A 20,671-nucleotide genomic window follows, 5' to 3' on the forward strand; every position below is an offset into this window, starting at 1 on the left:
GCTGGAGATGCGGTACCGGGGCTGGGGATGCGGCACCGGGGCTGGGGATGCGGTACCGGGGCTGGGAATGCGGCACCGGGGCTGGGGATGCGGTACCGGGGCTGGGACAGGGCTGCGGGGTCTCCGTGTTCCCCCCGGCTCCTCCCGCCGTGGCGCCAGTGAACTTTTCGTGCTGCCATTCCGAGCATCAAACGCGCTCGGGGGCCCCGTGAGCGCAGCTTGTCCACGGCGCACCGGGACGTCCCGGGAGAGCGGACACCCGCCGCGGCTCTTCGGGACTGGGAAGGGGCTTCCCGGCCTCCCCACGCCCCCGTCCAGGACGGTCTCGAGTGGGGAGGGGGCTGTGAAGCGCTGACCGGGACCCACGCGTGGGAGGAATCAGAATCGCACCCGCTCCCCGGGTCCTGTGCGACGTTTGGGGGTTCTGAGGGAATGAGGGGTACAGAACCGGCCCCCAAAACCCCTCCAGCCCACCGGGTTACATCGCGATTTTTGCCACCCCGGCACTTCTGCAGGGGCGGCGTCCCGGGAACATCTGGACCTTCTCCCGAACATCTGGCGCCGCAGCAGCCTGAATCACTCTCTCCCCCCGCAGCTGCCTGAGCGGGGTGGGGCGGAGCAGGCGCGTGACATAATTAAAAAAACATATGACATCACGCGGAGGGGTCGCATGGTGCCTGATGACGGCGCCGGCACCGCTGCCCATCTCCCACCTCGGCCCCGGGCCCTGGCAGGCAGCGGAGTGGCCAGTGGATGACGTCACGGCTCTGGTTCTGACGTCACGGCTCTCAGTCAAAGCCGGAGTTGGGTGAGTGATGGCGGGACCCCCATGATGGGGCTCCGCCGTTTTGGACCCCCGATCCTGAACCCTGCTCCCGTAGCCGCTGCAGGGACGGCTGGGGGGACAGCTCTGGGGGGTGACAGGGGACCCCCTGCTTTGGGGGGGACAGTGAGGGTCCCACTGCCCTCGGACATAGCGAGGGTCCTGTGCCCTGGGGGAACAGTCAGGGTTGCACGGCCCTTGGGGGGACACTGAGGGTCCCAAAACCCTTGGACATAGTGAGGGTCCTGTGTCCTGAAGGGTGACAGGGACCCCCTGCCTTGGGGGGACAGTGAGGGTCCCACTGCCCTGGGGGTGATGAGGGACCCCCTGCCTTGGGGGGACAGTGAGGGTCCCACTGCCCTGGGGGTGCTGATGGTGTTGCTGTGCTGGGAGAATGGCAATGCTTCTGATGCCTTCGGGGATGCTGAAGGGCCCAGTGCCCTGGGGGACAGCGAAGGTCCTGCAGCCCTGAGAGGGTCCCGCTGCCCCTGAGGATGATGAGGGTCCTGCTGCCTCGTCCGTTTCTGACCCGCAGCCGGTACCGTGTGCCGGCAGAGGGGACCTGGGCCTCCCCCGCACCTGGGGGCCACCACAGCAGGGCCGGGCCGGGCTCTGGAGCGGCACCGCGGGCCGGTACCGCGTGTGAACGGGACCCGCAGCGCTGTACCTGTACCTGAATCACACCGGCCCCGGCCCCGATGCCCTGCTCGTACCATATCGACACCGATACTGACACCGGCACCGGCACCGGACCCCTCTCGGACCGCACTGACACCGACATTTCCACTGGATCTCTGCCCGTACCATACCGACACTGATACCGGCACTGGATCCCTGCCGGTACCATACTGACACCGATAGCGACACCTCTGTCGGTACATTATTAACACTGACCCCGGACCCCTGCTCGGACCATACCCAGACCGATACCGGACCCCTGACAAGACCATACCGAGACCGATACCGACACCGGACCCCTGACCAGACCATACCGAGACCGATACCGGTACCGACACCGGACCCCTGCTCGGACCCCTGTCCCTCAAGGCTGTGACAACATCCAGGTACCGATACCGATACCGGTACCGGCACCGGACCCCTGCCCGGACCATACCGAGACCAATACCGGTACTGACACCAGACGGCTGCCCGGACCAGAGCGATACCGATACCGGTACCGACACCGGACCCTGTCCCTGCCCACACCCACCGGGGGGCGCAGCCCCGGCCCCGCACGCGCATGCGCGTAGGACCCCCCAACGCCACGCGCGTGTCCCCCCCCTCCCCGTTCCCGTCCGCGGCGGCGGCGGCTCGAGCCCGGTGACGTCAGGCGGGCGGCGGCGCGCTCTCCATCTCCCCCCCCTCCCCAAAATCACCGTCCCTCCCTCCGCCGCGGCGGCGGCGCGCGCAGACCCCCGGCCCCCCCCATCCCCATCCCCCGCCGCCGCCCCCCGGCCCCGCCGCCACCGCCAGCGCCGCCGCCCAGCCCGGAGGGTCCGCCCGCCCCCGGCCCGGCCCGGCCCGGCCGCCGGCCCGCCCCCGCCCGCCCCCCGCGGATGTCGGTGCGCGGGCCCGGGACGCGCCGCCCCACGGGCAGCACGGCGTGAGGAGCCGCCGCCGCCGCCGCCGCCGCCGCCGCCGCCGAGCCGCCGGCATGGGGCCGCTGCTGGCCCTCGCCGGGAGCCTCCTGGCCCTGCTGGCCGCGCCCGCCGCCCGCGCCCTCGAAGGTGAGTCGGGGGCGGCGGGGCCCGGAGACCCCGCGGGGCGATACCGGCGGGGAGGGGGAGGCGCCGCAGCCGCTGTCGAGGGCGCGGGGCTCGGTCGGGCCGGGGAGGGGGCGGGGGGCGCCGCCGTGACAAAGCAGAGCGGGCGCAGCCCGGCCCCACCGCACCGTGGGGACACCGGAGGGACCGGGGGGCAGCGGGGAGCTGCGGGCCGGACTGGGGAGGCGCGTCCTCCCCGCACCCCTCCGCAGCGCACGGTGCGCCCCCCGCTCCGTTCCCCCCGCAGCTGCGGGGGCCGCTCGCTGGCGCTCCCCGTTTTCTCCTCTTTGCCCGTTCCCGTGGCTCCCACCCGCCCTCCATCCCATTTTCCTCTGGAATCCAAAGTTTTCCCCGCAGCCAAGCGGGAAAGTTGGAGCTCAGCACCGCTGCGGGAGCCGGGACTGGGGGTCCCGGTGTCCCGGGGGGTGACCGGATCCGGGGTCCCACCGGTCCCAGGGGTGCCCGTGACAGCCCGGCCTCGCCCCACGCTCCCCCTCTTGCATAACCGGGGCTGCTTCTCCCGGAGCCGCGACGCCCGGCTGCGGAGTTTGGCTGTGACCGGGCCTGGTGGCACTGGGAATGTGTTTATCCAGCCAACCGGGGCTGTCTGTCTGTCCGTTCCCCCCCATCCGTGTGTCCGTTTGTCCAGCCTCCCCCCATCCGTCCATCCAGCTCCTTGCCAAACCGCTCGTTCCCAAGCCGCGCACGTCGCGTTCCCGGCCCTTATTGATCTATTCAGTAAATACTTGAGCTCGTCAGCTCCATGGCCGGGCTGGGAATGTGCGAGGGGCCGCTCTTGGCAGCGCCCGTGCTCCGCGCTGGCAGCGGCTCCAGCCGGGAACCGGCGGCCGTGGCGAAGTTCTCGCAACGCTTGGGCGCTCCGGGGCTGTTTTTCCCTTCAAAAGCAGCGAAATTGGGGGAGTTTTGGCTTTCCTGCGGCGGATCCCCCTCTGTCCTCACGGGAATGGCCTGGTGAAATGAGAGGCCGGGATGATGGATGAACGAGAGGGGGGTGTTTTTTGCTTTAGGGGGAGGTTTTTCTGTCCCGTTTCTTTGCCCACCTCGGAGCAAAGCAGGAGAAGGGATTTGGTGTCGTGGCAGTGGCAGCATCTGACCCGTCACTGGGTCCGAGGGATGGAGGAGAAGGTGGAGGAGGAGGAGGAGGTTTGGGCAAACGCCAGATCCCTGCCCCAGATTCATGTCTGGGGCTGCAGGAGGCCGGAGCCTGTGGTTTCCATCCTCCAGCCCCTCCTCACCCTACCGGGGGTGTGTGGACACTTGATCTGCGTCCCTTGGAGGGAGGTGACAGCAGCGGGGCAGCTCAGGGCACCCTGCAACCCCCCCTCGGTGGCACCTGCGGGGCTGATCGAGCCCGGTGAGCTGGGCAGTGCAGGTGGCCGAGAGCTGAGCCCTCCGGGGTCACCTCTCCGGGGACACGAGGTGTCGGCGGCGCTCGGAGGTGGCTCGGAGCAGCCGGCGGATCCAGAAGTTGGTGGGGGCGGAAGGGAAGCAGCGCTCATTGCATAAGCTGCGTTGCCTTTGGAAACGAGGCTGCGGGAAGATGATGAGCTGGAAGGGAAGTTCTTCCATCCTCTCCTCCACACCCCAGGAGCTGGAGTGGGGCAGAGGACGCTCTTTCCTCCTGGTGCATGTCCCCCCTCCTCAGAGGCTCCTTTTTGGGGATGTGATGGGGTCGAGGTGCTGTCCCACCACCTCGGGGTGCTGGGAGCTGCGTGAGGCTGTGGGTGGGGAGGATGTGGAGGCACCACAAGCACGTGGTTAGGTCGGTTAAGGGGCACAAAGTGCCACCAAGGTGCCACCTGAGCTGGTGCCTCAACCCTGGTGGTCCTGGCTGGGGTCTGGCTTCCCCCAGTGAGGCTCTGGGAGAGGCCAGGAGGTCACTGGGAGCAGGGTGCAGGTCCCCATCCTTGTCTGGAGAGCCAATTCCTCACGCTCACAACCTCTGTTTGCAGCTCTGGAAGCTCTTTGCTTTTTTCTGGAGGAGAGGAGGACAAAGTCCAGCCGTGGGGCGGGAGGAAGCTTTTCCTTGGGGAACAAAGGGCACTGGTGTGCAGCTCCTGCCTGCCCAGTCCTCTGCCACTTGCTGGGGTGGTGTGGGGCACCCCAGAGCCCCAGGAGTGGAGTGAGGGCAGGCAGGGATCACCCTGTTCCTGTTCTGGAAATACCTGTGGCTGAGGGTGCCTGGGATGTTTTGGTGCAGCACTTCCCTCTTGCCACCTTGGTGCTCTGGCACGTCCCCCTGTGCATCCCTGCGTGCCCATGTGTGTTCCCAGGTGTCCCCACCTGTGTTCCCAGGGGTTTTCCCGTGTGTTTTTCCATGTGTGTGTGTGTGCACACGTGTGGGTGTGCACACGCTGCTTCCCTCAGCGTGCACGGACACGCCCGGAGCTGCTCTGGGTTCAGTGGAGGTGAAGAGAGGAGGTTGGAGGTGCTGGGAGGAGAAGGAGCTGCTGGAGGGGCAGTTCCTGGGGGTTCCTCTGTGCAGTGTCCAGAGGGGTGTCCGTCATTCCTGTGTGGAGCATTGTAGCATCCCATTTTTATTTTTTAGGATAGTTGGGCTTCCAGCAGCCCTGTGGGGCTCTGTCCCGGCCTGAGAAGTGCCTGGCGCTGCTGTGGTGTCCAGTGAGAGTGCTCCCTGGCACTGATGGGGCAGCTCTGGATCATCCCTGGCAGCGGTGCCAGCTTTGGGGTGAAGCCCAGGCCTTGTCTCCTCGCTGTTTCTGAAGCTCCTGAGGCTCAGTGGGTGCTGTGGGGGTGTCCATCATTCCTGTGTGGAGCATTGTAGCATCCCATTTTTATTTTTTTAGAGCATCCCAGCAGGATTATTGGGCTTCCAGCAGCTCTGTGGGGTTCTGTCCTGGTGTGAGAGGTGCCTGGTGCTGCTGTGGTGTCCAGTGAGAGGTCTGACCTCTGGCTCCAAGTGCTCCCTGTCCCTGATGGTGCAGCCCCGGAGCATCCCTGGCAGCAGTGCCAGCTTTGGGGTGAAACCCAGGGATTTGTGAAGCTCCTGAGGCTCAGTGGGTGCTGTGGGGGTGTCCATCATTCCTGTGTAGAGCGTTGTAGCACCCCATTTTTGTTTTTTTAGAGCATCCCAGCAGGACAACTGCGCTTCCAGCAGCTCTGTGGGGCTCTATCCTCGTGTGAAAGGTGTTGGGGGGTCACATTTTGGGAGTCCAGTGAGAGCTCTGACCACTGACCTCTGGCTCCAAGTGCTCCCTGTCCCTGCTGGGGCAGCCCTGGAGCATCCCTGGCAGCGGTGCCGGCTTTGGGGTGAAACCCAGGGATTTGTGAAGCTCCTGAGGCTCAGTGGGCGCTGTGGGGGTGGGAGCAGCTGTGGCAGCCCCCTCTCCTTCGGTGTCTCAGCCCCACCACTCGCTCCTCGTGTTCTCTCCCTGCTGCTTCCATGTGCTCCGGGGGAGCCTGAGAACCGGCAAGGAGCGGGGGCTGCTCCAGCTGGTGATGCTTTTCCTCCAGTGCTAAAAACTGGGTAAAAACTGGGTTTTAACCAGTGTTAAAAACTGGTTGGGGATGATGGGGAGCAAAAACCATCCAGGTCCTCGCTGTGCCTTCAAGGCCCTGGTTTCTGGCTCCAGATGTTGTTCTGTGGTTCCTCTTTGCCCCCAGCCCATGCCTGACCTGTGCTTGCTCAGTGAGGCTGCCCAGGCTCTGCTCTGCTGCATTCCCCTCTCCTCACAGGAACAGCAGGATTGGAGTGGAAAATCAGAGCCAAATTAAGGGAAAAGCTGTGTAAACCAGCTGCTGGGTGGGGTCCTGAAAACAGCCCTGGAGTCAGCTGAGGGGACGGGGTGGTGGCACGAGAAGCTTTGAGGAGAGAGGCTTGGCTCCCAAATCCATCCTCCCACTGCCTGGGATCAGGGTGTTTGGGCAAGGACCACGACTCCTTCCCCCTCCAGGAGGGCACAGGGGGACCTGGCTGTCCCTCAAGGCTGTGACAACATCCAGGTCGCCTCCCAGTGCTCACTGAGCTGGGGAGGGGGAATGGAAGGTGGGCAGGGTGAGGGCCAGGAGCCCTTTGGGGAGAAACTGGGAGCACTGGTGGCATCTGTAGAGTGGCAGGGTGAGGACATTGGGCACTGGGGTCTGTGCCAGCACTCTCCTGTCCAGTGTGTCCCGTGAGGCTCCTCCTGGTCCAGCAGCACCGGTGAGGAGGGGTCTGCTCTGGCTTTCAGGTGGATCCTGCTGCTGAGGACTTCCCACCATCTCAGGAGCACTGGGGTGCTCCACAAGGAGTGGGACAGCTCGTGGGGATGGTGTCCCCAGTGGGGTTTGGCTGCCCTGGGAGCTGTGTCTGCATCTGTGACCCCCCCAGAGCACCCCCAGGGATTTTGGCTGTGCCTTTGGGGAGCTGTCCCAAGCCCTTGGATGGTGTTTTGCTGGGAGCACGTGGTTCTGCGAGCGTCCTTTGACCAGCCAGGGTTTGCATGGGAGGTGCTTCCCGAAATCACAGCCAGGGCGGGGCCCTGGGGGCCTCGGAGTGCCCGGGGAGAGGGGAGGACACACAGGATGTGCCACATCCTGCTGACTCAGCAGGGCCATCAGCCCGCGGCTTTGTCTTGGGGCAGGAGGTTCCTCTTCCAGGCGTGGGGATGATTTCAGTTCCCAGATCCACTCCAAGCACTTTCCTAGAGCGGATAAATCCTTTCTTGTGCCCCCCCAGACCTCCCAGCCCTGAACCTCTCTCTGTGAGAGCTGCCTGCCAAGCCCGGAGTCCTCTCCCAGCTCACCCATGGGGCTCCACTGGGATGAATGCAGTGGTCCCAGGGTTGGGAAGGGGCTCCTTGGAGTGGGTGCTGACCCCAGGAGTGGCAGCTGGCTTGGCCTGAGAGCAATGGATTCATCAGCCTCTTTCCTTCCCCCAGTCCTGCCTTTGCCAGGCAGACAGGACCCTCCTTGTGCTTGGGATGAATTTTGTCTCCATCACCTCCCAGAGAACGTGTCCAGCTGTGCTCCCTCTCCAGGAACTTGGGCTTGGTGGCCGATGGTGCCTCTCAGAGCGCCCGGGGACGTTTTTCATCCACCCCTGCCATCCTCAGGCTCTGCCATCTCCCCCAGCTGCAGTTTGGATGCTTTCCCCCCTCTCCTTGTGATTTTGCAATCCACCTCGAGCTATTTACAGCCCAGGTTTTGCTGCTGACTGAACTTTCCAGCTTTTTCCTGGCCAGCCTGACCTGCCGGCTGCGGCCGCACCAAATATTTTCAGCATTTTCTAACTCGTTGTTTTCTTTGCTGTGCAACTCTTTTATTTTTGAAGGAAAAACACAGGCTGGGCCGTGAGGGTTGGTCTGGATGTTGTTCCATCATGAGAGGTTGAGTTCCTCAACGTGGTCTGGCCATTTGTAGGACTAAATTTAGACTCCAGTGTCCTTCCTGAGGCAGGGAACGGAGCAGGCTGGAGAGCTGCAGTCATGCAGATGCTGTGCAGGATCACAGACAGTCCCAGCACCTCTCCTGGGGTTGGCAGCAGAATTCTTGGATAATGACCTTGCTGGCAGCTCTGAGCTTCTCCAGTGGGACTGTGCTTGCAGTGCCACCGAGGGGAGGGATGGGAAGAGCATCCCGGGCTCCAGGGAGTGTCAGGAAGGTGAGAGCAGCTCTGTGATGTCCAAAAAATGTGTGGATTGGGGCAGCAGCGGGAATTGTGGATGTCTGGGAGGGAGACTAATTGAGTTGGAAGTTGCATCTTTAATTGAGTGGACTAATTAGGCTTTTGCCAGATGGTGTTGCTCCAAATGAGAGCACGGTGAGGATGGGCAGGTGTTGGGGGGCACATCCTGGGGGGCAGGCAGGTATTGGGGAGGGGGTTCTCATCCTAAGGATGGGCAGGTGTTGGGGGGCACATCCTGGGGGGCAGGCAGGTATTGGGGAGGGGGTTCTCATCCTGAGAATGGGCAGTGTTGGGGGTCTCATGCTGAGGACAGGCAGGTATTGGGGAGGGGGTTCTCATCCTAAGGATGGGCAGGTGTTGGGGGTCACATCCTGAGGATGGGCAGTGTTGGGGGTCACATCCTGAGGATGGGCAGGTGTTGGGGTTCTCATCTTTAGGATGGGCAGGTGTTGGGGGTCTCATCCTGAGGATGGGCAGTGTTGGGGGTCCTGGGTGAGCCAGAGCTGGGCAGGTGGGGGATGAGTGTGGGGGTTTCTGCTGAACTGGGGGGCTGCAGTGCCAGGAGGTGAAGAGCAATCGCTGCCATCCATCCCTTGCTGACTGAGTCAGGAAGATTCCAGCTGGGGGAGGCTTTGGGAGCCATCCTGCTGCTGCACCCATGCCCCAGCATCCCTGGGGATGTTTGCTGGGGGCTGCCAGGCGAAAACTGAAATGTGCTGAGAGCTTTGAATGGCATCAATCTCCCCCATTTGCCTGCAGCTCTTTGTTTGTGGGCTGGTGCTCCAGGGTCACAGGTGGCCAACAGCGTGGCCACAGCTTGTGCAGGACTGTCTGCACCCCCTGGCCCTGCTCTGGGGCTCCTCAGGACCGAGTTGTCCCTCCTGGTGTCCCCTCCCTCTGCTTCCCTGTGCCCTGCATGCTGGTGATTTTCTCAGAACTGGAATGTCGTGGCCTGAAGGGTGGCACAGGGACACAGATCCTCATCCCTGGGGAGCAGCAGGATGCCCCTGTGCCTACCCTGCCCTCTGGCATGCCAGTGTGTGCCCACCCACTCCAACCCCTGCTGGAATCTTTCCTGTCCCCTGCTGCCAGTGTCACCACCCCTGGGCTGTCCCTGGCTCTGTCCCTGCCAGGGGAGCAGCTCCAGGTGGTTTATGCCACTTGAGAGGGGCACAGACACCCGAAACCATGATCCAGCTGATCCTCTCTAATATCATCCTAATCATTAAGAAGCTGTGAACCAGCATTTGCCTTTTAAGCCAAAGAAAGAGGGATTCCCCTCTCCTTAATGGTATTCCTCAACTAAACCGTGATTTTTTATCATGCTCACTTCACGACTCACTTTCTCTTTAATTTTCCAACCCAAACTTCTGTCATTCCTGTCAATAAATGCGAATGGTCCCATCCTCTCCAGGCACCGGGAGCTGCTCCCAACGCAGGGAAAAAGCTGTGATCGTGGTGCTTTTTGATTGTTTGCAAAAGGAAGCCCTGTCCCTGGCTCTGTCCCTGCCAGGAGAGCAGCTCCAGATGATTTATGCCACTTGAGAGGGGCACAGGCACCCCGAACCACGCTGCTTTCAGTGGTCCCATCCTCTCCAGCCACCGGGAGCTGCTCCCAGCGCATGGAAAAAGCTGTGAAACCTTTCCTCCCGGCGGGTATCGTGGTGCTTTTTTTATTGTTTGCAAAAGGAAGCACTTGGCTTTAATACTTCCCGCTCCAGCCGCCTTCCCAGCGGCCGGGGCGGATGCTCCGGGGCACCGGGCGTGGAGCGGGGGCGGTGCCGCCGCCGCCTCCGCCCCGGTCCGGCCCCGCATCCTTGGGTCCGTGCCCACGGCCGAGGCTCCGCTTCCTGCCGCAGCCCCCGGCCCTTCCAGATGGGTTCGCTCAGCCTCTCCTCTGCCGGCCTGCAGTGCGTTTTCCCCCGGGAAAAGTGAATTAGGAGCCTGGTTTAGTCAGCAGTGCTGTGCTCTCCTCCCCATCCCTACGTTCCTTCAGATGTGTAAAGTCCTAAATTTTCTTTCCCTGCAACTTACAGAGATTAAAGTCGGTGAAGCCTCTCCTCTGCCGGCCTGCAGTGTGTTTTCCCCCGGGAAAAGTGAATTAGGAGCCTGGTTTAATCACCACTGCTGTGCTCTCGTCCCCAGATGCTCTGATGCCCATCCCTACGTTCTTTCAGCTGTATGAAATCCTACATTTTCTTTCCCTGCAACTTTCAGAGGTTAAAACCAGTGAAGCCTCTCCTCTGCTGGCCTGCAGCTTGTTTTCCCCGGGAAAAGTGAATTAGAGCCTGGTTTAGTCAGCAGTGCTGTGCTCTCCTCCCCATCCCTACGTTCCTTCAGATGTGTAAAGTCCTAAATTTTCTTTCCCTGCAACTTACAGAGATTAAAGTCGGTGAAGCCTCTCCTCTGCCGGCCTGCAGTGTGTTTTCCCCGGGAAAGTGAATTAGGAGCCTGGTTTAATCACCACTGCTGTGCTCTCGTCCCCAGATGCTCTGATGCCCATCCCTACGTTCTTTCAGCTGTATGAAATCCTACATTTTCTTTCCCTGCAACTTTCAGAGGTTAAAACCAGTGAAGCCTCTCCTCTGCTGGCCTGCAGCTTGTTTTCCCCCGGGAAAAGTGAATTAGGAGCCTGGTTTAGTCAGCAGTGCTGTGCTCTCCTCCCCATCCCTACGTTCCTTCAGATGTGTAAAGTCCTAAATTTTCTTTCCCTGCAACTTACAGAGATTAAAGTCGGTGAAGCCTCTCCTCTGCCGGCCTGCAGTGTGTTTTCCCCCGGGAAAAGTGAATTAGGAGCCTGGTTTAATCACCACTGCTGTGCTCTTGTCCCCAGATGCTCTGATGCCCATCCCTACGTTCTTTCAGCTGTATAAAATCCTACATTTTCTTTCCCTGCAACTTTCAGAGGTTAAAACCAGTGAAGCCTCTCCTCTGCTGGCCTGCAGCTTGTTTTCCCCCGGGAAAAGTGAATTAGGAGCTTGGTTTAGTCACCAGTGCTGCGCTCTCCTCCCCATCCCCACGTTCCTTCAGATGTGTAAAATCCTAAATTTTCTTTCCCTGCAACTTACAGAGGTTAAAACCAGTGAAAGCAGTGTCCCTGACCTGCAGGAACCCCCTGGGAGCATCGGGTGGAGATGCCAAGGGGTCAGGCAGAATTTGGGACGCAGCACCAGCTCAGGGGTGGCTGTGCCAATTCCTCTTTCACCATTTGTACCAGTTACAGACAGATGGGACATTTCACCGTGCCAGGGATGTTTTTCCAGCGCAGGACCTGCTTTTCCAGGATGTGCTGTCAAGGAATCCCCAAAGCTTTGTCCTCACCAGTGCTTGCTGTGCTGGGTGACACTGGAGCCGTGTCCCCATGGGCTTGGTTTTGGGGTTTGGGATGGGAATTGGTGACAGCCAAAAGCTGTGGCAGGAGCAGGGCAGGGCCATGGTGTTGTCTGGGGTTGTTATCCCTGGAGAGACCTTGGAGACGCAGGAGATTTGTGCCGTGCCACGGTGGCTCTGTGACCTTGTGCTCCCCAGAGCTGGGTCCCCAAGGAACCAACAAGGAACCAACACCCCCAGGGGACATCAGGAGGTGACCTGGAGGTTTGGAACACGTCTGGATCTCTTCATGCCTTGATGTTCTCCAGCCTCTCAGAGCATCTCCTGGGGAGTGACCCTGCCCTGGCTGGGGTGGGACTCCCATGTGCACTCCAGTGGGAGATGCTCAAAGGGAGCAGAGCATCCCAGGTCCTCAGGGGGCATCAGGAGGTGACCTGGAGGTTTGGAACACGTCTGGATCGCCATCTCCTCATGCCTTGATGTTCTCCAGCCTCTCAGAGCATCTCCTGGTGGGTGACCCTGCCCTGGTTGGGGGGGGTCTTTCCCACTGGTCCTGTTCCACACATTGTCCCATTATTGCCTACCTGGACACTCCCCATGGCAAAGGACACCCATGGATTGAGAGCCACAGTGAGGACCCACAGGTGTGGCCACCCCAAGGATCCCAAATCCACCCCAAGGATCCCAAATCCCAGCTGGATCATCCCTGGCTACGTTCACACGGAGCAGGTGGAGCCGAATCCAGAGCAACTCCCCGCGCTGCTCGGGAATAAAAGTCCCTTTATGCCGGAATAATTAGTGTACTCAGAGCATGCTAATTATTCTGGGATAAAAGTGACTTTTATTCCAGCAGAGTGTCCTCTCAAAGGGCCCTTTCTGCCCGCTCCCAGGGCACAATAGCTGCTCTGCTCCGTTTCCCCATCCCAGACAAAGTCCTTATTTGCGGAGGCAGCGAAATTGAGTTGACTAATGAATTAAGGCCAATGGTTCTGGCCGGGCTCCAGCCCTTTGAAAGCCTTGGCGAGCTGATGCCCGGCCTGCTGGGAGGAAGCACAGACCCTCCTGCCCCACCAAGGCCCTGGCAGCCTCCTCTCCCCATCCTCCCTCCCTCCCTCCCTCCCTCCCTCCCTCCCTTCCAGCTGCCGGGATGAAATGCCTATTAATCTATCCTGTGGAATTGCTTTATTCCAGGGCTCTGGAGGGAGCCTTATCAGCTCCAGCCACAGGCCATAAATAACCACGGCGGATCCTGTTTGGGTTCCCAACTGCCCAGGGTATAAACATCCCTCTCCAATTGCTGGGATAAAGGCTGGGCAGGTAGGGGAGGTGGGGTCCCCTTTTTTCCTTCCTCCCCATCCATCTTCTGAGGAAGGAAAAAGGGGACACGGGGCACCCTGGCAGGGATTGAACCCCATCCAACTGCACCCAGAGGATTTAAGTCCCTTTTTCCTGGCTGCAAGTGCTTTTTTCTTCCCCCTTTTTTCCTCCTACCCTTGCATTTATTTCCCATTTAAATTGCAGATAAGCTGCAAAAAGAATAATACCCCCAAAAAACCGGGATTCTCCCTTGAATCCCCCTTGGCTGTGGGGTTGGAGCTGCCCCTCCCCACGACAGTCTGGATGATCCAGCTCTTTTTCTTTTTCTTTTTTTCTTTTTTCCCTTTTTTCTTTTTTTTTCTTTTTTTTTTTTTTTTTTTTTTTTTTTTTTTTTTTCTTTTTTTTCTTATTTTTTTTCTTTTTTTTTTCTTTTTTCTTTTTTTTCTTTTTTTCTTTCTTCTTTTGGTTTTTTCTTTTTTTCTTTTTTTCTTTTTTCTTTTTTTTTTTTTTTTTTTTTTTTTTTTTTTTTTTTTTTTTTTCTTTTTTCTTTTTTTTTTCTATTTTTCTTGTTCTCTTGTTTTTTTTTCTTTTTTTCTTTTATTATTATTATTATTATCCCCGGTTCTGGCAATGCCAGAGCTTTCCTTTCATCTGGCTCCATCTCCTGCCATTTTTCAGCTCGTTCTGCTGCGGACTCTCGGTGGGGCTGGAGGCGGGGAGGAGATCTCGCTCCAGCACGGCTCTCCCGGCTCCTGAATTTGGTTTAAAATGCAAATCTTTCCTTTATTCCTTTTTTTTTTTTTTTTTTTTCGTTTTAATGGATTTCATCTGAAGGCGGCGGAGCTGCTGGAGCCTGGGGAGCGGGAGGGGAAGGGGCTGGGCGGGATGGGGAGGGGGGAGCGCATTCCTCGCAGATTTCCTGATGGAAATCGCCTCCCCCCGCATGCGTTTGAAGTCAGGTGACGCAGGACGCAGCCCTGGGAGCCGCAATGTGATTTTTATATGATTTTTATATGATTTTTAATCCCCCTTCCCCCTCCTCGGGGATGCTGTGGGCAGCTCCTGCCTCCAACTCCTGCCTCCCTCGGGATGCGCTCGCCCGTCCTTCCTCCTCCTCCTCCTCCCTGTCCCCCTCACATCCTCGCTCTGCTTCTTTGTCTGGGTTTGGAGGCAGCGATGGCAGGTCCTGGCTGATGGGAATTCCATCCCAGTGCCTGTGCTGGGAGTGCTGGGGACCCTGGAGTTGTCAGCTCTTGCTTGACCCCAAAGGGGGACACTGGGATGGCCCAGTCCATGTCCCATGGGTGTCCCTTGCCATGGGGAATGTCCAGGTGGGCAAAAATGGGAGAATGTGTGGAACAGGACCAGTTGGAAAGAGCCAGGGATGTGCTGGTGGGATTTGGGGGTGAGCAGAGGGTCCATCCTGCCTGTCCCTGTGGGGTGTGACAGGGGGGTGACAGCCCTGCCTGTCCCTGTGGGGTGTGACAGGGGGGTGACAGCCCTGCCTGTCCCTGTGGGGTGTGACCAAGGGGGTGACAGCCCTGCCTGTACCCCAGGATGGGTCTGGGGGCAGGTGGGACCTTCCAGCTGCTTCCCACCAGCATCATCCCTTGGTCAGGGCTGGGAACAGGGGTGGAAATCAGGGATGGAAAACCAGAAAAACCCAAAATGCTGGGTCTGAGGCGATGGTGGGGTTTGGTTCTGCATGGATTTGTTGTTGCCTCCTTGGGGGTTCCAGAAAGGGGCAGAATCAGAGTGAACCCTGTCCAGGGCCCATCTCAGCACCCACATCCAGCCAGAGTCTGTCCCAGAGCTGCCATCCCAACACCTCTGGCACAGCAGAGCCTTCTCCAAATAATTTCTTTTTGTTGTTTTTTTGAGGAAGGTGAATGCCTTGTGATTCCATAGTCTGGCTTGAAGGGGGAAAAAGCCATATTTTAAAGTCAATATTGACTCAGCAATGGGCTGTCGCCCTCCCCCAGCATACCTGTGGGAATGGCCGGGAGCCCTGAGGTCCTGGAAGCTCCAGAGCAGGGATCTGGTTTGAATCTTCCCCTTTCCGAGGGGGGCCGGATGGAAGAATTGCAAAAATGCATTTGAACTGTTTTGGGATGGTGTGCTTAAATGCAAAACAAACAGCTGAGCGTTCCTTTTCCCTTTCCCCCCCTGGAAAAAATGTGCCTCAAACCTGAGGGTTTGGTATTTTAAATGTCTCTATTACTTAGTTCAGCTTTTGGGAGGTGAGAAATTTGCTGGGTTTGGGGTTTGAGGATCAGCCTCGAGCTCCAGCAGCCCAGGGAGGAGAGAGCAGGATGGGCTCCAGGCTTTGGCCTTCCCAACCCCTGTCCTGAGGCTGCAGAGAAACTGTGGGACCCTGGAAGTTCTAAAACCACAAAAAAAACCGGAAGAAATCCTGTTTTTTTTTCCTGTAGTTTGGGGACAAAGGATGAATGGTGTGGAGGAGAGAAATGAAGCTCCAAGTGGCTGATGTGGTTTTGGTGGATTTTGTGGTTGAGTTTGTGTCTTGGGTGACTCCAAGGCTCCGTGTCACAGATTCCAAGCTGGGAAGGTCCCACGGGGAAGAGTGTCCATGAATTCCAGCCTTGATCCACAAGGAGTGAGGGAGATGAGGAACATTGGGATGAAGACCTGGTGTTCATCTTCCTGATGGAACAGGCTCTGCCAAAGAAAATCCAAAATTGCCCTAAACGCAACGACCTGCCCTGTTTTGGGGGTGCTCCATCCCGAGGTGGCCATGGAGGCCTGGAGGAGCACGGAGTGGGAATATTTCCCTCTGGAATGGGTTTGTTCCCTCCCTTTCGTGCTCTCTTCTCCCTCAGAACATCTGGTTTGTGAATCCCAGCCCGTATTTATGGCCAGCACCATTTCCTGGCCGGACACCTCCTCCCGAGGAGAGGAGGAGGAGGAGCTGGGCTGAGGAGGAAGCAGGGCAGGAGTTCCTTCTCTTTTTGTGCTTTGCTTCCAGTCTGTCCAGGTTTTTATGTCGTCCTCATGCGTGGTCTGAAGGTCGTGTGGCCTTTGCTGCAGGATCTGCTTCTCCACCTCTCCCAACAGCCCGTTCTGGTGTCCATTTCTTATTTTAGGGGAAAAATATCAGATGGTTTTTGGTGGTTGTGTTTGCCAACCCCTTTCCCAAGCCACCACAAAGCCTCTGGGTGTCCATGGAATTCTGGTGTCAGGCTCTTGGTCCCCTTCCCACCTGGGGATGTTTGTTTGCACCCTGTCCTGGAGAGCAATTCCCTTTCTTGCACCCAAATGGATTTTTTTGGACCACTTTTATTTTGGACCTTTTTTGTGTTCAGGCCTTTCTGTTTTTCCAGCCTTCTGGGGGCGCTTTTTTTTGTAGGGTCTTTTTTTTGGCCTTTTTTTGATCCCATTTTTGGGAGACCCTTTTTTTGGGGATAGGGCCATTTTTGGGCATCTCTTTTATTTTGTGCCTCTTTGGGGGCCCTTATGTGCCTTTTTTGAGACCCTTTTATTTCTCCACTTTTCCTATCCCTTTTTTTTTGGCCACATTTTAGTGCCTTTTTTTCTGCTTTTGGACCCCACTGTCCCCCTCATCCTTTGGCCCTTTATTTTGGGGGTAGGGCCTTTTTTGAGACCCTTTTATTTCTCCACTTTTCCTATCCCTTTTATTTTATTTTTTTTTGGCCACATTTTAGTACCATTTCTTCTGCTTTTGGACCCTCCTTTGGGTGTGTTTATTTTTCTCACTGTCCTCATCATCTTTTGGCCCTTTTTTTGGGGTAGAGCCTTTTTTTGAGTTCCTATTTTATTTTGTGCCTTTTTGGGAGCCCTTTTCTTACCTGCCTTTTTTGAGACCCTTTTATTTCTCCACTTTTCCTATCCCTTTTTATTTTTTTTTTGACCATGTTTTAGTACCATTCCTTCTCCTTTCAGACCCTCATTTGGGTGCGTTTATTTCCCCATCTTTCCCTCTCATCTCTCGGCTATTTTGACGAACTTCTGCCGCGTTTTTAGCGCGGTTTTGTCCCTTTTAAGTCCCCTTTTGAGCCGGGGTCTCTCTCCTGTGGCTGCCAAGGCAGGGACGTGTCCCTGCAGCTGCCCCAGCCCCGCTCTGAGCCGCCCATTGTGTGTGATGAAGGCTCCTTTATTCCCCATTCCCGCTGCTGAAGGGAATTTTGGCTCTGTGAGAGGGATGCATGAACACAGACACCTTCTCTAATTGTCCACCTGGCACTGAGGGTGTTGTACCCGCTGGGAACACGCTGTGCCAGGGCAGGGAGTGAGCAGGGAATGCTGAGGAGCCTCGGGAGTGATCGCCGTCCATCCTCTCCTTGCCCTGAGCCGTGGTGCCTGTGGTTCTTCCCGTGGTTGGGGATGGGTTTGGGTGGGTTTGGGTGCCCTGTGGTGGTGAGGAGCTCTCTGAGGTCATCCTGCATGGATCAGCTCCTGTCTGGAAGGGCAGGTGTCCTCAGGATGACCTTCTGCTCCAGGAATGGTGTGGCCAGCAAGACCAGGAGGTCACTGTGCCCCTGAACTCAGCGCTGGTGAGGCTGCACCTGAGCCGTGGCGCCTCTGGTTCTTCCCGTGGTTGGGAATGGTGGAAGGGATGGGTTTGGGTGGGTTTGGGTGCCCTGTGGTGGTGAGGAGCTCTCTGGGGTCATCCTGCATGGATGGAAGGGCAGGTGTCCTCAGGATGGTGTCAGTGCTTGGTCCTGGAGCTGGGAATGCTCAGCGTGGAGGTGACGGCTCCTTCCAGCATCCCTGCTCCAGGAATGCTGGAAGGAGTCATCCAGCAAGACCAGGAAGGTCATTCTGCCTCTGAACTCAGCACTGGTGAGGTCACACCAGAGCTGTGATGCCTGTGGTTCTTCCTGTGGTTGGGAATGGGTTTCGATGGCTTTGGGTGCCCTGTGGTGGTGAGGAGCTCTCTGGGGTCATCCTGCATGGATCAGCTCCTGTCTGGAAGGGCAGGTGTCCTCAGGATGGTGTCACCTCCAGTGCTGTGTCCAGTTCTGGGCCCTCAGTTTGGGAAGGACGTTGAGATGGTGGGTTGTGCAATTTGGTGTTCTGTAGGATGGTGCTTGTGTTCACTGATACATTATAACCCCATTTTAAAATTAATTGAAATTAATTTAAACCCCTCGCTGAGCTGGGTTTAGCGGAACCAGGAGGTTGGATTGACTTTCCCCCTCCTCACACATGTCCATCATCCAGTTTTGCCCAACACCCAAGAAGTTTTGCTCTCTCCATCCCAGATTTAGTGCTGGGAGCGGGTTTATTTTGGGATTGAGGTGTGGTTGTTGTACTTTGGGATCTCAGGATCTCTCTTGAGCGTGTCCAGAGGAGGGCACAGAGGCTGGAGAGGGGCTTGGAGCACAAACCCTGTGAGGAACAGCTGAGGGAGCTGGGGGTGCTCAGCCTGGAGAAAAGGAGACTCAGAGGTGACCTTATCACTTCTACAGCTCCTGTGCTCAGGTGAGGTCAGGCTCTTTCTCCAGGAACTGACAGAACCCAAGGACACAGCCTTGAGCTGCACCAAGGGAAATTCAGGTTGGCTATTAGGAAAAATTTTATGGAAAGCGTCATAAAGTTCTGGAATGGCTGCCCAGGGAGGTGGTGGAGTCACCGTCCCTGGGTGTGTTTAACAAAGCCTGGATGTTGCACTGGGTGCCAGGGTTTAGTTAAGGTGTTGGGGCTGGGTTGGACTTGATGATCTTTAAGGTCTCTTCCAATCTAGTGATTCTGTGAATTCTGTGATTGCTGTCTCCAGTACAAAACAAGTTCATGTTTTCCCATCCCACAAACAGCCACTTGGCAATGGATTCCCAGGGATTTTGCCCTCCTGTAGCTCTGCCTGCTCCTTTGAGAAGTGAAACCTGTGGGTCGGAGTGGCTGCCACAGCCACAGGTCACCCTGTGGCTACTGGAGACCTGGGAGGATGAGGAGGAGCAGGAAATCCAGGAGAGTCTCAGCTCTTTGCTGTGGTTTTCTTAATGAATCCTGCCTTGGATGCCTGTGGCTGGGAGATGGAGGCGTCAGATGAGCTCTGTGTGAAGAGAGGGTGGAAGGGCTGGATTTGGAGCCAAGATGGATCCTCTGATCCTGTCCCTGAGCCTGGTGGGAGGAAAGGGAAAGGTGGACAGGCTCGGGCTGTGCCTAGGAAAGGTGGAGGGGAAGGCCACGTTTTCTTAATGAATCCTGTCTTGGATGTGCCTGTGGCTGGGAGATGGAGGCATCAGATGAGCTCTGCGTGAAGAGGAGGTGGAAGGGCTGGATTTGGAGCAGAGGATCCTGTCCCTGAGCCTGGTGGGAGGAAAGGGAAAGGGGACAGGCTTGGAAAGGTGTAGAGGAAGGCCAGGGATGCTCCATCCATTTTGATCCGTCCTGTCTCCATCTTGGCAGTGCCGAGCAGCAGCTCCCACGCCGCCGGTGAGCAGGGGAGGAAGGGAAGGGAGGCAGGAGAAGCAAGGTTGGCAGGAGGAGCCACACTCCCAGCACAGCAAACAGCATCAGGCAAAGCCCTGTGCAGCTCTGAGGGTTGTGACAGGGTGGGAAGCGTCCTCCCACCCTTCAGGGATGGGATGGGGATTAGGGACAGCATCATCCCCATCCTCTCCCCTCGCAGCAGCCCCGTGGCAGGAGGAGGATGCAGGCACAGATCCCCCCCCTTTCCTGGGCTGAGCAGGAAGTGAGGTGGATCCTGGGAGAGGGGAATTTGGCAGGAGAGCAGGGATGCCACGAGATGAATGTTTTGGGAATTGCGTGTGCGGCTGCCTTTGCTTGAACAAGGGCTCACAGTTGCCTTGGGTTTGCAGGAACTCTGGCCACCCCCAGGACTGGGACTGGACAGTGATTCCCCCCATGGTAGTGACCCCCATGGCAGTGATCCCCATGGCAATGACACCCCCATGGCTGTGACCCCCATAGCTGTGACCCCCTGCCCCCCCATTTCAGTGACTCCCCCATTTCAGTGACCCCCATTGCACCCCCATTGTTTGGGGGGTGCAATGTCCCCTCCATTTCAGTGACACCCCCAAGGCACAGCCAGGAGCCTCTTCCCAGCCTTTCCCCCTCCCCACACTCTGGATTTTGGCTTTTCCTGCCGGTTTTTTCCCTCTGTCCCTTTTCCCTCCCCGTGTGTCCCATGAGGGATGTGGGGTCAGCCTTCCCCGGGGTCCATCCATGGGATGGATGGATCCCCATCCTGCTGCCGTCCTCATGATTTAAAAAACCATTACTTCTTAATTTGTTCTCATTTGGCTTTTCTTGTTTTTTGCCCTGTTTTTCTCTTGCCTAGCACAGAAAATGAAGTGCCTCTGGCTCCCAGGAGCTAATTCATCCAAGTTAAATGATCTTTAAAATCTGCGAGCGCATCACAGTGCTCGACTCCTGTTTTCTCCCAGTGTAATTAATGCTCCAGCTTAAATTTCCTCCTTTCCTTAGGGGCGAGCTTGATGGATCTGGTGCCAGGCTCAAACTTCTGCCAAGCCATAGGAAAGAAATCATCCCCTCAAAAAAAAACCCCAAACCAATCTTGGCCTTTAATTGAAATTTGATTTTTCTTTTGAAACAAACTTGTCCTTGGGAAGAAACTGATGTTGTTTATTATCCTTATTTCTTTTTTTCATCCAGCACCGAAGACTTGTAGCCCCAAACAGTTTGCATGCAAAGATCAGATCTCGTGCATATCTAAGGGCTGGCGCTGTGACGGGGAGAAGGATTGTCCGGATGGCTCGGATGAATCTCCCGAGATATGTATGTATGCCTTTCCTTCCTCTTCCTCTTCCTCTTCCTCTTCCTCTT

The 20,671-nt window shown here is 57.5% G+C and overlaps 1 protein-coding gene across 6 annotated transcripts in view; it reads left to right on the forward strand.

Annotated features, from left to right (window-relative positions):
* The first annotated feature begins 686 nt into the window (after positions 1 to 686).
* Positions 687 to 20,671, forward strand: part of LRP1 (LDL receptor related protein 1) — a 100,448-nt gene continuing 80,463 nt past the window's right edge. For 5 of the 6 annotated variants that reach the window (XR_004061428.1, XM_030967033.1, XM_030967035.1 and 2 more), the window contains exons 1-2: positions 2,402 to 2,550; positions 20,501 to 20,623. Coding sequence is in view for 4 of the 6 variants with exons in the window: in XM_030967033.1 (XP_030822893.1) it covers positions 2,478 to 2,550; positions 20,501 to 20,623 (196 nt within the window). In the remaining 2 variants the exon portion in view is untranslated. Of the gene's footprint in view, positions 809 to 2,401; positions 2,551 to 20,500; positions 20,624 to 20,671 lie in introns of those variants that run through there. The other variant, XM_030967037.1, reaches the window with a different exon arrangement.

The sequence above is a fragment of the Camarhynchus parvulus genome, chromosome 29 (genome assembly GCF_901933205.1).
Source record: "Camarhynchus parvulus chromosome 29, STF_HiC, whole genome shotgun sequence".
NCBI classification, from domain to species: domain Eukaryota; kingdom Metazoa; phylum Chordata; class Aves; order Passeriformes; family Thraupidae; genus Camarhynchus; species Camarhynchus parvulus.